Source organism: Morus notabilis, unplaced genomic scaffold (genome assembly GCF_000414095.1).
Source record: "Morus notabilis unplaced genomic scaffold, ASM41409v2 Scaffold329, whole genome shotgun sequence".
In the NCBI taxonomy this organism is placed as follows: domain Eukaryota; kingdom Viridiplantae; phylum Streptophyta; class Magnoliopsida; order Rosales; family Moraceae; genus Morus; species Morus notabilis.
The window spans coordinates 79,423-93,791 of NW_010358084.1; the positions used below are offsets into that span (position 1 = coordinate 79,423).

At 36.5% G+C, this 14,369-nt stretch overlaps 3 protein-coding genes and 1 non-coding gene across 4 annotated transcripts; 3 read left to right on the top strand and 1 right to left on the bottom strand.

Annotated features, from left to right (window-relative positions):
* The first annotated feature begins 308 nt into the window (after positions 1-308).
* On the top strand, positions 309-3,660 carry LOC21411657 (receptor-like protein EIX2). Its single transcript, XM_024161418.1, has 2 exons — positions 309-3,297; positions 3,416-3,660. The coding sequence occupies exon 1, from the start codon at positions 316-318 to the stop codon at positions 3,292-3,294; it is 2,979 nt and encodes a 992-aa protein (XP_024017186.1). The 5' UTR covers positions 309-315; the 3' UTR covers positions 3,295-3,297; positions 3,416-3,660.
* An 847-nt stretch (positions 3,661-4,507) lies between these two features.
* LOC112090345 (receptor-like protein EIX2) lies at positions 4,508-5,455 on the top strand. The gene is made up of 3 exons (XM_024161477.1): positions 4,508-4,706; positions 4,889-5,066; positions 5,158-5,455. The coding sequence occupies exons 1-3, from the start codon at positions 4,508-4,510 to the stop codon at positions 5,453-5,455; spliced, it is 675 nt and encodes a 224-aa protein (XP_024017245.1).
* A 3,916-nt stretch (positions 5,456-9,371) lies between these two features.
* On the bottom strand, positions 9,372-9,818 carry LOC112090346. The gene has a single exon (XM_024161478.1). It carries the CDS (start codon positions 9,816-9,818, stop codon positions 9,372-9,374), a length of 447 nt encoding a protein of 148 aa, XP_024017246.1.
* A 1,638-nt stretch (positions 9,819-11,456) lies between these two features.
* On the top strand, positions 11,457-11,560 carry LOC112090361. Its single transcript, XR_002901619.1, has one exon. It is a non-coding gene; the product is annotated as a small nucleolar RNA R71 (small nucleolar RNA).
* Positions 11,561-14,369: the final 2,809 nt, after the last annotated feature.

Below are 14,369 nucleotides of genomic sequence, written 5' to 3' on the forward strand. Positions count from 1 at the left end.
GGAGCAAAAAAAAAAAAAAAGAAGAAAAAAGAAACATAATTATATAAATTGGCCCATAGAAGTCGAGGTGCTTCTAAAATGAAAGGTAATACATGATTGAAAATTTTCATGATTTCCCGTTGAGATGTAATTTATCATTTGCCATAAATGGGTGGAAAAAAAGTATATTACTAATTTAAAATTCAGAAGTGGAGACACGAGGGGAGTAAATTGTTATGCATATGTAAAACTTTTCAATATCACATAACTACTAATTACTAAAAATTAGATACTAAATAAAAACGGGTCTATGTATAAATAGAACTGCAATACAGAATGGTGGGCAGCAAATTATCAGCCAGCCAAAAAAAAAAAAAAAAAAAACTTTTGAAATCCTTTCATCAAAACTTCTTAATCTGCTCATTTGCAGTGATGGGTAGATTGATTGTGGTGTTTCTAGTTCTTTCGGTTTGCCTGGTGTGTACCCATGGATCCAACACTTCAACATCAGCAAGAGCTGGAGAGCCAAAGATCAGATGCATGGAAGCGGAGAGGAAAGCACTCCTCAACATTAAGAAGGATCTTCAAGGAACGCGGAAGGACATTGATGATCTTCTTTCTTCTTGGGGAAATGAAGAGGAAAGAAGAGACTGCTGCAAGTGGCTCGGGATTCGATGTTCCAACAAGTCCGGTAACGTGATCAGCCTTGATCTTTCTCCGTCGACTTTTGGCACGAGTTATTATAACTTGAAAGGTAAGATCAGTCCTTCATTGTTTGAGTTGCGAAACCTGACTTATTTGGACCTCAGTGTCATTGGCTTCAGTAGGAGAGACCACATCCCAAGTTCTATAGGTAGTCTTAGCCAGTTAAGATACCTCAATCTCTCTTCTACTTCTTTTATGGGAGAAATTCCTCCTCAGTTTGCGAATCTTTCGAGCTTGGAGGTTCTTGATCTTAGCGACAATAATGATTTAGTTACAACCAAAATCCTTGAAAGTGCTTCTCACCTTTCTTCTTTAAGAATCCTTGTTTTGTCTAGTACCAACTTGAGCACAGCGAGCGATTGGATGCAGAGAGTTAGCCAACTTTCTAGCCTAACAACCTTGCAGTTACATTCTTGTCATCTTCCAAATATCAGCAGCAACAATCCTTCATCTATTTCCTTTGTCAATTCTTCGAGATCTGTCGCTTTCCTTGATCTTCGGTGGAATCGTCTTTCTACTTCTATATACCCATGGTTGTTGAACCTTAATAGCCTCGTTCATCTCGATCTCTCAGAGAACCGGTTAGAAGGTTCTTTTCCTGAAGCCCTTGGCAAGATGGTAGACCTGACATACCTCGATCTCCGCTACAACATGTTAAAAGGATCTATACCAGAATCTTTTGGCAAGATGGTAGGCCTCACATACCTCGGTCTAAGTTTCAATGACTTAAGTGACTCTATACCGGAAATTTTTTACAACATGAGTGCCCTTGAGTACCTTGATCTTGGCCATAATTTGCTGCATGGTCAAATCCCAACTTCCATTTGGAACCGGAGTAAGTTACGTACATTGAGAATGGGTTCAAATAATCTTAGTGGTGATATCCCTCAAACCGCTTTCCAACAATTTAAACAACTAGAAATTTTAGACATTTCTAGAAACTCTCTCGGAGGTGTTATTTCTGAAGCTGGTTTTTCAAATCTTTCTCAATTAACATATTTGGATCTGTCTTTCAACTCATTAACTTTGGACATCCATCCTGATTGGGTTCCTCCATTTCAGTTGGATTACATACTGCTTGCATCCTGCAAGTTGGGCCCTCTGTTCCCAAAATGGCTTCAAACTCAAAAGAACTATTATCAACTTGATATTTCTAATTCTGGTATTTCGGATACCATTCCCAATTGGTTATGGGATCCTTTATCAGGTGATATTATTTGGGATGATACTAGTTATTTAAACCTTTCGAACAATGAAATCAAAGGAGAATTCGGAAACATTTCATTAGAGATTGAAAATTATAGTTGGCAGATTGATTTGAGTTCGAATCAGTTAGAAGGTCCGGTGCCATCTTTTTTGCTCAATGTGGTTGCTCTATATATTTCCCGGAATAGATTTTCGAAGCTAGATTTTAGATGTAACGACACAGGGTTTGCTAATTTGGGATTTCTGGATGTGTCATATAATCAATTGTTTGGGGAGCTTCCTGATTGTTGGTCGCAGTTTGAAAGCTTAGAAACTCTGATTTTGACAGATAACAACTTATCAGGAAAAATCCCATCCTCCATTGGTTCCTTAACCGCATTGGGCATATTACAATTAACAGACAATAATTTTAATGGGGAATTACCTACAACCTTGAAGAACTGCACAAATTTGATAGTTATTGATGTTGGAGGGAATAAATTATCGGGGCTAATCCCGTCATGGACGGAAAACAGTTTTCCACAGCTTACCATTCTTAACTTGCGATCCAATAACTTCTCTGGGAGCATTCCATCAAGTATATGTCATTTTTCAAATCTACAACTGCTGGACTTGTCTTCAAATGATATAACAGGAAGAATACCAAAATGTATCAATAGTTTAGCTGCAATGACAAGACGAACTGTTGATCTCCCTGGGTCTCTGATATATGGAACGTATATAAAGGGTCGCGATAGTTACAATAAAGTCAAAGTACAAATAGAATGGAAGGGAAAACTGACTGAGCTTGTTAGCACTCTTGATTTTTTGAAAAGCATAGATCTGTCAAGCAATAGGCTGATTGGAGAAATTCCGAGTGAAATCACTCAGGTTGTTGGATTGGTGTCTCTGAACTTGTCAAGAAACAGTTTAAGTGGACAAATCCCTTCGGAGATTGGTCAGTTGGCATCTTTAGATTCTCTTGATTTATCAAGGAACCACCTTGTTGGTCAAATTCCGCCGAGCCTCACTCATATAGACCGCCTAAATGCGTTGGACTTGTCAAACAACAATTTGTCTGGAAAGATTCCAACAAGCACTCAACTCCAGAGCTTTCCCAATGCATACATGGGGAATGCTGAGCTATGTGGAGACCCACTTCCAACGAAATGTCAAGATGAAGAACTTGAAAGGACTGATTCTGGAGCTGTTGATGAAGAAGCTGATGATGAGCTCTTAACGAGGGGATTTTACATTAGTATGGCACTTGGATTCATAATTGCATTCTGGGGAGTCTGTGGTACATTAATCTTCAACAAATCTCTCAGATATGGATATTTCAAGCTCTTAAATGATGCCGGAGATTGGGTTTACGTAATGGCAGCAGTACACAAGGCCAAACTACTGAGAATGATCAAAAGCTAAAAGGTAACTACTTTTTCTCTCTAAAAAGTTTTCACAAAGTTGTTTACTTGTATCACTTTTAATATATACTAATCTAATTTTGTGTTGCGTTTTCGATAATTTTTCTTGATTTGCGCCACAGTACGACTCAAAAGCGCTATCGCATGTGTCCAAGAGAAGACTACAAGTTATATGGGAGACAGTTTCTTGTATGAAGATGCAATTGGAGCCAAAAGAGTGTGATTGTTGCAGCTGTGTTCTTCCTTCAAGTGTGCTGCTGAATTGGTGTTTATAGCAAATAAATTGTAATGTTATTTGTGATTTTGCCTACTATTTTCAAGTTGTAATCAACACCTTTTTAAATTTATTAGATTTTGCAGTGAAGTATATGTTGATCCAAATTGAGAACATGAGTGCCCTTGAGTACCTTGATCTTGGCCATAATATGCTGCAAGGTCAAATCCCGACATCCATTTGGAACCAGAGTAAGTTACGTACATTGAGAATGGGTTCAAATAATCTTAGTGGTGATATCCCTCAAACTGCCTTCCAACGATTGAAACAACTAGAAATTTTCGATATTTCTAGAAACTCTTTTGGAGGTGTCATTTCTGAAGCTGGCTTTTCAAATGTTTTGCACTTATATATTATTTGGACCTATCTTTCAACTCATTAACTTTGGACATCCATTATGATTGGCTTCCTCCATTTCAGTTGCAATCCATACTCCTTGCGTCTTGCAAGTTGGGCCCTCTGTTCCCAAAACGGCTTCAAACTCAAAAGAACTATTATAAACTTGATATTTCTAGTTCTCAAATCTCTTATACTATTGGCAAATGGTTTTGGGATTCTTTAGCAGGTTTTACTAGTTGTGATGGCATTAGATGTTTGAATCTTTCAAACAACAGAATCAAAGAAGAATTTGGAAACATGTTCATTTGAGATTCAAAATAATTTTTGGGACATTGATTTGAGTTCAAATCAATTAGAAGGGCTGGTGCCTTCTTTTTTGTTCAAAGCAGTTGTCCTATATATTTCCTGGAATAGATTTTCAAAGCTAAATTTCAGACGTAACGTCACAGGGCTTGCTAATTTGGGATATCTCGATGTTTCGTATAATAAATTGTTGGAGGTTCCTGACTGTTGGTCGCAGTTTCAAAGCTTAGGAAGTCTTATTTTGTCAAATAATAACTTATCGGGAAAAATCTCATCCTTCCTTGGTTCCTTGACCACAATGAGGGTATTACAACTATCAAACACTTATTTTAGTAGGGAATTACCTACAACCTTGAAGAACTGCACAAATTTGATAGTAATTGATGTTGGAGGGAATAAATTGTCGGGTTTGATTCCGCCGTGGATTGGAAACAGTTTGCAAAAGCTTACCATTCTTAGCTTGCGATCCAATCACTTCTCTGGGAGCATTCCATCGAGTATATGTCATTTGTCAAATCTTCAACTACTGGACTAGTCCTTAAACAAAAATGTATCAGGATTTCTGCTGCAATGACAAGATCAACCATTGATTACCGTTATTATGAAGTCAAAGAACACGTAATGTGGAAGGGAAAAATGAGTGAACTCAAGAGCACACTTTATTTTTTGGGAAACATAGATCTGTCAAGCAACAGGTTGATTGGAGAAATTCCAAGAGAAATCACCCAACTTATTGGTTTGGTTTCTCTAAACTTATCAAGAAACAGTCTATGTAGACAAATCCCTTCAGAGATTGGTCACCTGACATCTTTAGAAGCTCTTGATTTATCATGGAACCATCTTGTTGGTGAAATTCGGCAAAGCCTCGCTGACATAGATCGCCTAAATGCATTGGACTTGTCAAACAACAATTTGTCTGGAAGGATTCCAATAGGCACTCAACTCCAGTGCATACATGGGGAATGCTGAGCTCTGTGGAGACCCGCTTCCGAAGAAATGTCTAGATGAAGAACATGAAAGCATTGTTTCTGGAGCTCATGAAGAAGTTGATGAGGTTTTAACCAGGGGATTTTACATCAGTATGGCACTTGGTTTCATACTTGCATTTTGGGGAGTCTGTGGTGCACTGATCCTCAACAAATCTATCAGATACGCATATTTCAAGCTCTTAAGCGATGTAGGAGATTGGGTTTGTGTAAAGGCAACAATACACAAGGCCAGCCTACTGGGAATGATCAAAAGCTAGAAAGTAACTACTTTTTCTCTCTCAAAAGTTTGGACAAAGTTGTTTACACATTTCACTGTTAATATAAACTAATCTAATTTTATGTTGCACTTTCCATAATTGTTCATGATTTGCGGCGTGTTATGAATCAAAAGCACCATTGCTTCCGTCTTAGAGAAGAGTTCAAGTTATATTGGAGACAGTTTCCTGAATATGCAATTAGGGCCAAAAGAGTGATTATTGCAGTTGTGTTTTTCCTTCAAGTGTGCTGCAGAATTGGTGTTTTCTTATAGCAAATAATTTGTAATGTCCTACCTACTATTTTCAAGTTGTAATCGCCACGTTTCTAAATTTATTACATTTTGCAGTGCAGTGGATGTTGGTCCAAATTGTGAGTTCCCATTCAAAGTTGTATGAAGTAATGTTTTTAAATAGCCTGAAAGGGAAAAGCATTGTCTAGCAAACAGAGTACATGGTTTCACTAGTTTTTTTCATGTGAAAAATGCTATAAGAGCCTCCCGAGGAAAAAAATAAATAAATAAATAAAGGAGCCAAGAGAGCGTGCAGATGATGACGGAGAGGACTGATGCTGCTATTAAAATTTGATTCAGGGAGATTTTTATTATAAAATTGATTTGGGGACCAAATCATCACAAACTTAAAAGTTCAAAGAACACATTTTTATGATTCACACAGAGCTTTCAAAGTGAGAAAAACGAAAAAAATTGTAAAAACTGACCCTTAAGCACATCCTTCTAGAGTTCTATTTTTTTTTTTTTGATAGGCTACCATTTGATAATAATCTGTTAAATTACAGATAATAATTTGTTAGATTTTAGATAATAATTTGTTAAATTATGCCCGCCACCGGTGTTGTGAAAAATCGTAACGCAAGTATACGCTATCACAATCAAGTAATATAATAGTGAATAAGAATATCGTCCCATGAGAATTGTTGTTTACTAATTACTGAAATTGTATTAATCCCAATTTTATTTGAATGCTTGAAAAGAGAGTTTATAAAATTAAGTAACGCAAAACTAAAATAATTAAATAAATTAAACAATGCTAAGCAATAGAAGAAAATTCAATAGATTAAGACTCTAGGGTTTCTGATTTCACCAAAATTAATCATGTTCAAATTCTCATAATTCGAGAAAATTAACATTCAATCCTATACTGACAGCAATTTCTCTAAAGCAATTATTATTCTTTCTCAAGCAACAATAATATTAATCCAACAACCAAAAGCTACATCTCTGTCAGACTTCTAAACCTGTTGAAAATCATTAAGTGCAAGAAATTCAAAAGAACTGCACAAGCATCATAGATATCTCTATCCTATGAACAACTCATGGTATTTCAATTAAGAGCTTATTTAATTATCACCTCTCAGTCTCAAATCAAATACAAAATCATGTAATAGTTGGCCAAACAATCACAAGCATTAAGAATAAATTGAAATACTCAGCATATATGGATTAAACATCAATTACTTAAAAAGAAGATTGAGAATTTGAACATTCATAATCCGGCTATATCATAGCCCAAGAAAAAGAAATTAGTTCATCTCTAAACAAAATAAATTCATAAACAAAGTCTTAATCATTAGAAAGGAAAAAAAAGAACTAGTTTGGAGTTGAATTGAAATATCTCCGTCTCCGGATTTTTGCCGTTCTTCTTCTCCGTACTCAATTCTCTTTTTTCTTCTTGAATCTCCTCTCAAAGGCCAGCTCACTCTCTAGTCCAAAAGCTCCTTTTAATTGCCCTAGAATCATCTATTTATATGTTTTCAATCATTAGGGTCAAAACGGGTAAGTTTTCTCACGATTGGCCTTCAAAACGCGTCTTTTCTTGCGTCGTAACGCCGCAGCGCTGAGTTCCTAGTGCTACGGCGCTGCTTGTACAGAATCATGGGCGCCAAAACGCTATCATGGGTGCCAAAACGCTACCTATTCTGCCCAAATGTCATGGTTTCGTAAAACTGAGCGCCACAACGCTACAAATTGGTGCCTAAGCGCTATGTTTGCTGTCTTTTTCCACAAAAAGTTGTCCAAAACCTTCCAAATCATAGACTTTCACCTAACCTTCAAACAAAGAATGAAAACACACATAAAAACTAACAAAAACCTCAAAAACTAACTAGATATTAAGTATAAAATGATACTAAATGAGCGAGTAAAAATCACTCATCAAATACCCCCAAACTTAATATTTTGCTAGTCCTCGAGCAAAACAAAAATGAAAGAAAGAAAACTAAAAAAAAAAAAAAACAAAAAGTAAAAATACGAGTAATATGAAACATAAATAAAAGAAACCTTGCTTGAGTATTGATTCGGCGTTGTTTCACAAAAATTACCTCATACATCTCACATAAATTACAGCTCAAGAAAGACTTTAAACTTTTCGAAAGTTTAGAATTTCAACTCGAATGCTAATCTCACCCCCACCTAAGACTCCTTATGTGTGTGTGTGAATTATCAATTACACATACCCAAATGCAAATCATATGGGTTTATGCAATTAAGTGAATCGAGGTAGATCTCTAAGTGAAGAGTATTTTTTAGACTCCATAGGCTTGCTTGTCTTATCACTCTCCACTAATGTCGGTCAACAAACCACCAAGGATTAATAGGACTTTATTAAGCTTGGATTGAATGGCTAGGGATTAAGGTAGGATAAAAGGATATCAATGAGGCTTTAGATTTCCTAACTCATCAATTACTCTAGGATCCTCTTATAAAACTCTTAACTCAATATCCCAATACATCCGTCATTTGCCATCAGCATTCTTGTCTCCACTCTTTATTTCCTTTTTTTTGTTTTTTTGTTTTGGATTAATACGACAGATACAGAATTTCATTGGAGACATCAAACAAAATATAAAAAATATCAATACACCTCCCAATTCCAAACACAACTCAACGTGCATCCTAGAATAATCAACAAGCTTAAGGGAAAAGGGTGAATGATAGGATTTATTTAAAGGCTAAGCTAATAATGTGGATGACAAAGAAAAGTTTAATCATGCTCAAAGAGGTGACTATGGATATTATTATAACAGGGTAAGTTCAAATGGCTCAAACGATCCAAAAATGGCCTAAATCATTTCCTTAGTGAGAAATTGCATGAGATTTCGCCTCGAGTGATAATCAAACAAGTTCTAGAGTCCGGTGAGATCTTAAGAAACATGAAATTCACTTAAACTTTCTCTAAGTTCACAAAATGGCCAAGTGCTCTTAGTTATGTGCTCAACAATGCAAGAAAATCATAAGTAGAGCAAAACCAACAAACAAGTCAAGCACCTAAACAATCAAATTATTCATTGTCTCCCAGAAGCCATAGTTAAGTTCAATTGTTGTCTCATCATCGGCCGAGGCGAAACAAGCCGAACCAAAGCTCAAGTTTTTTTTTGTGTGAATAAAATCACATAAAATAAGATAGTTAACTCCCCCAAACTTAAAACTAACATTGTCCTCAATGGAAAAGTAAAACAAGAGTGTAGAGGACTTCCTTGAGTAGTTGTCAGTCAGTGTCTTCAGTGGGTGCAAGAGGAGATGCAGAAGTCGCAAGGTTTTTTTTTTTTTTTTTTTTGTGGAGGCAGCGCCAAGGCGCTCTATGGTAGCGCCAAAGCGCTATATGCTCTGTCACTTTTGCCCTAAAGGCTCTATTTTTAGTGCCAAAGCACTCAGATGAGTGCCTAAACGCTACTGCTGCTGCCAAATTCATGCTTTCATGCCTGCTTGAGCTTCATTTCTATTGTAAATCCTTAGAGCAACCCCCAAACTTGTTTATTAACCTATCAATCAATTTAAAACACAATAAGTAAACTAAAAATAAAATAAATAATCATAATAATAAATAAAAGATTTTAGAAGGCTCAGGTTGCCTCCCGAGAAGCGCTTAGTTGAACGTCATCAGCCCGACGTCTTGCTTCTTATGGTGAGTTTAGGAGAATGGTGGTCTTCTTTTGATCAAATCCACCATTAATATATGGCTTCAAACGTTGCCCGTTGACCTTGAATGTTCCCTTCGCATCATGAGTGACTTCAACTACTCCATAGGGAAATACTCTCACCACGGTGAATGGCCCTGACCATCTGGATTTAAGTTTTCCTAGAAATAAGTGCAATCTTGAATTATAGAGCAACACTTGTTGGCCCGGCTTGAACTCTTTTCTTGACATTTGTTTGTCATGCCAAGCCTTAGTTCGCTCCTTATAAATCTTGGCTTTCTCATATGCATCATTACGGAACTCATCCATCTCAATAAGCGTATGTGGTTTCTCACTTGATGGAAGAGGGCGTGATGGGCCTCGTCCCAAAACTGCAAAGTACCTCCGATTGTTAGGTCCAAAAGAATCCATCCAGTGCATAAACTCCATAGCTTCATGATCTTCTATTGCAATAGTTTCCGGATAAATTAGACAAGCTTCCAAAGGCTCTTGAGGTTGGCGAAGATGCTCAGTTACCAAGGTGTTAATCGTTTCAATTCGAAAACAACTATCACTAAATACATTGAATCCTCCTCTTGTACTCTTAGGCGAAGTTCACCCTTTTGTATATCAATGAGAGCCCAACCGGTTGCCAAAAATGGTCTCCCAATAATGGGAATTTCCTCGTCTTCTTCTATATCCAAGACAATAAAATCGGCCGGAAATATAAACTTATCAACCTCGATGAGTACATCTTCAATAATTCCTCTCGGGTGTTTGATGGAGCGATCGGCCAATTGTAATGAGACCGTAGTTGTGCTTGCTTCTCCTAGCCCAAGTTTCTTGAAAATTGACAAAGGCATTAAGTTAATGCTTGCACCTAAATCGCATAGTGCCTTTTCAAAAATAGAATTTCCAATAGAACAAGGGATGGTAAAACTCCCTGGATCTTTGAGCTTCTGAGGCAACTTCCTTTGCAAGATGGCACTGCACTCTTCAGTAAGTGCAACTGTTTCATAATCCTCAAGTTTCATCTTGTTTAACAGGATGTCTTTCATAAACTTCACATAGCTCGGTATTTGTTCAAGAGCTTCGGCGAATGGGATGTTTATGTGCAATTTCTTAAAGATGTCTAGAAACTTTGGAAATTGTTTATCAAGCTTACTCTTCCGAAGGCGTTGAGGAAACGGGATCCTTCGTGATAGCTCCACCGGCAAAGGTTGTTAAGCTGTAGGAATTTCACCACTCTTCTCCAAAGATTGAGTATCTTTGGGTGACGAAGCCTCTTCACTACTTTTGCTAGACTTCTTAGGCTCTGGGAGTGTATTTAATTATTTCCCACTTCTCAAAGTAATGGCCTTGCATTGCTCTATTGGATTCACCACCATTGTACTTGGCAAATTACCTTGTTGATGATCATTTAACATGTTAGCCAATTGACCAATTTACACCTCTAAGCTTCTGATCTGAGCCGATTGATTCTGGAAATTTATCCTTGTTTCATTCATAAATTGCATGTGAGAGGTAGCCAATTGAGCCATTGCATCTTCCAGATTCACCTTCTCCTCTTGTGGTGGGTTGCTTTATTCGGGCTGCAACACATTTTAAGTGTTTTTGCAAGACAAGTTTGGGTGATTACGCCATCCTTGATTAAACCTGTTGGAGTAAGGATTGTTCTATTGCCTATTAAAATTTCCCACATATTGAGCCTACTCCATTTGTACCTGTGCAAAAGGGTTGTCAGCTTGACATTTAGAACCTTGATGAGGCCCATTACAAAATTCACAAACTAGAGATGATGCTTGGATGGCATTGGCTGTCAGATGATTATTTTGCAATTGTTTGGAAAGAGAAGCAATTTGGGCCGTGAGTTTAGTGATGGCATCTATCTCATGTATTCCGGCTATCTTCTTTGGTATGCTTCTTTCACTAGGCCACTGGTAATTATTGGTTGCCATATCTTCTAGCAACTCATATGCTTCATCTTCGGTTTTCTTCATTAAAGCTCCTCCTGCAGATGCATCAATCAGAGTTCTTGTAGTGCCGCTCAACCCATTATAGAAATTATGGACTTGCATCCATTTAGGTAGACCATGATGAGGACATCTTCTCAGTATTTCCTTGTATCTCTCCCATGCTTCATATAGAGTTTCACCTTCATATTGAGCAAAATTGTTGATCTCGATGCGCATCTTCACTGTTTTAGCCGGTGGGAAAAACTTCGAAAGGAACTTCTGAACTAAGTCTTGGCGGCAGTGAGTTCAACCAACTTTTTACTTTATCTCTCAAAGAGAAATGAAACAAACGAAGGCAAAGAGCTTCATCATTAACTCCATTGTATTTAACAGTATCGCAAATCTCCAGAAAATTTATGATGTGAGCATTAGGATCTTCATTAGGCAATCCATTAAATTGGATCGCTTGAATCATCTGCAACATCACCGGCTTCAATTCAAAATTATTCGCCTGAATAGCAGGCCTCCTGATCACTGATTGAACCCCGGTTGGTGGCAATGCATAATCTCACAAAGCCATTGGCTGATTGACCACCAGTGGATTGTTCAGTGGTATATTATTGTTGTTGTTCTCATTTATTGCCCTTTCAAGATCAACCATAGTTTCTTGCGACTGAATGACAGTTTGTCTCTTCTCTTTTCTATTTCTTCGACAAGTACGCTCAATTTCTGAGTCAAGAGGAAATAGAATACTACTCCCAAACTTTCGCATGCACGTTGAGTAAATCCTTGTAGAACACAAAACAAGAATAAGAAAATAAATAAGAAAATAAAATCCAAAGTAAAACTAGAGTTATTTGGTATCGATATTAGCAAAAACAAAACAATCCCCGACAACGGCGATAAAAACTTGTTGTGAAAAATCGTAACGCAAGTATACGCTATCGCAATTAAGTAATATAATAGTGAATAAGAATATCGTCCCACGATGATTGTTGTTTACTAATTACCAAAATTGTATTAACCCCAATTTTATTTGAATACTTGAAAAGAGAGTTTATAAAATTAAGTAAAGCAAAACTAAAACAATTAAATAAATTAAACAATGCTAAGCAATGGAAGAAAATTCAATAGATTAAGACTCTAGGGTTTCCGATTTCACCAAAATTAATCATGTTCAAATTCCCATAATTCAAGAAAATTAACATTCAATCATATACTGACAGCAATTTCTCTAAAGCAATTATTATTCTTTCTCAAGCAACAATAATATTAATCCAACAAGTAAAATCTACATCTCTGGCAGACTTCTAAACCTGTTGAAAATTATTAAGTGCAAGAAATTCAAAAGAACTGCACAAGCATCATAGATATCTATATCCTATGAACAACTCATGGTATTTCAATTAAGAGCTTATTTAATTATCACCTCCTAGTCTCAAATCAAATACAGAATCATGTAATAGTTGGCCAAACAATCACAAGCATTAAGAATAAATTGAAATACTCAGCATATATGGATTAAACATCAATTACTTAAAAAGAAGATTGAGAATTTGAACATTTATAATCCGGCTACATCGTAGCCCTAGAAAAAGAAATTAGTTCATCTCTAAACAAAATAAATTCATAAACAAAGTCTTAATCATTGGAAAGGAAAGAAAGAACTAGTTTGGAGTTGAATTGAAGCATCTCCGTCTCTGGATTTTTGCTGTTCTTCTTCTCCGTACTCAATTCTCCTTTTTCTTCTTGAATCTCCTCTCAAAGGCCAGCCGTCACTCTCTAGTCCAAAAGCTCCTTTTAATTGCCCTAGAATCATCTATTTATATGTTTTCAAGCATTAGGGTTAAAACGGGTAAGTTTTCTCACGATTGGCCTTCAAAACGCGTCTTTTCTCGCGTCGTAGCGCTGCGGCGTTGAGTTCCTAGCGCTGCCTGTACAGAATCATGGGCGCCAAAACGCTATCATGGGCGCCAAAACGCTACCTATTCGGCCCAAATGTCATGGTTCCATAAAACTAAGCGCCACAACGCTACAAATTGGCGCCTAAGCGCTATGTTTGCTGTCTTTTTCCACAAAAAGTTATCCAAAACCTTCCAAATCATAGACTTTCACCTAACCTTCAAAAAAAGAACAAAAACACACATAAAAACTAACAATGTAATGACTGAGAAAATTTCAGACCTTAAATAATACAATTCATGTATTTTTAAGCCAAGGATTTTCTTAGAAAATATTATGTTATATTGTGAATGGAGGATTTATGGAATTAATATATGTATTCCTAAATTCTATAGCAAATTTCATGTTAAGTTCATGTTTCGATCAAGTAAATTCGATCGATAAATTCTCGCCGTATTTTAAGGCAGAATAATTTTCAGTACAAGTATAGTTTGAGAATCTTAATTTCAAGAATCTCTAAGCACAGCACGATGTTAGCGGCATATAAAAAAAACGCACTGACATTTTAAAAGAAGAAAAAAATCCTTAATTGCCAAACAGTTAGGTTAAAGTCACAAGATAAATACCTATAGTAGATGGATACAATATGAGCTCGGGAGTTGACACTGTCAGAAACGTCATTCTCGGGATAGAATACAGAAAATTAAAATTTAGAATTTGTTCAGTCTAAAATTAATTTCAAGACTTGAAACAGTTTGAAATATTACGCGAGTAAGAATATAAAACAATATTGAATTATTCAGAAATTAATATTGGACTGTAAGTAGTAGATTAACTTACGTGAGCTAAACTAATTACCTCTAATCAGTATAAATTTAATCTGTTTAGAAGAAATAATTGAGGATAAGATCAGGCACGTAATCTTACCTTAATCAGATACTTTATATAGTGAAATTTTTAGGGTTCTTACACTTTCTTTCTCTTATTCTCGCTCATTCTCTCTCTCCTCTCACGTTCTCTCTCACACAAACCATCAATGGCCAAATACTCAAGTTAAGATTCCGACCTCCATTTTTGACACCACCGGTGTCAATAGAAAGATCTCGACGAGCTGAGTTCAACGACATGCGGCACGACCTCCAAC

Bases quoted from the DNA above. Each gene is read 5' to 3' on its own strand.
- LOC21411657 (XM_024161418.1), top strand. From the start codon at position 316: ATGGTGGGCAGCAAATTATCAGCCAGCCAAAAAAAAAAAAAAAAAAAA.
- LOC112090345 (XM_024161477.1), top strand. From the start codon at position 4,508: ATGAGGGTATTACAACTATCAAACACTTATTTTAGTAGGGAATTACCT. The intron at 4,707-4,888 runs GTATATGTCATT...TGGGAAACATAG, and splicing joins CTCTGGGAGCATTCCATCGA to ATCTGTCAAGCAACAGGTTG. The intron at 5,067-5,157 runs GCAAAGCCTCGC...ACTCAACTCCAG, and splicing joins CATCTTGTTGGTGAAATTCG to TGCATACATGGGGAATGCTG.
- LOC112090346 (XM_024161478.1), bottom strand. From the start codon at position 9,818: ATGGAGTTTATGCACTGGATGGATTCTTTTGGACCTAACAATCGGAGG.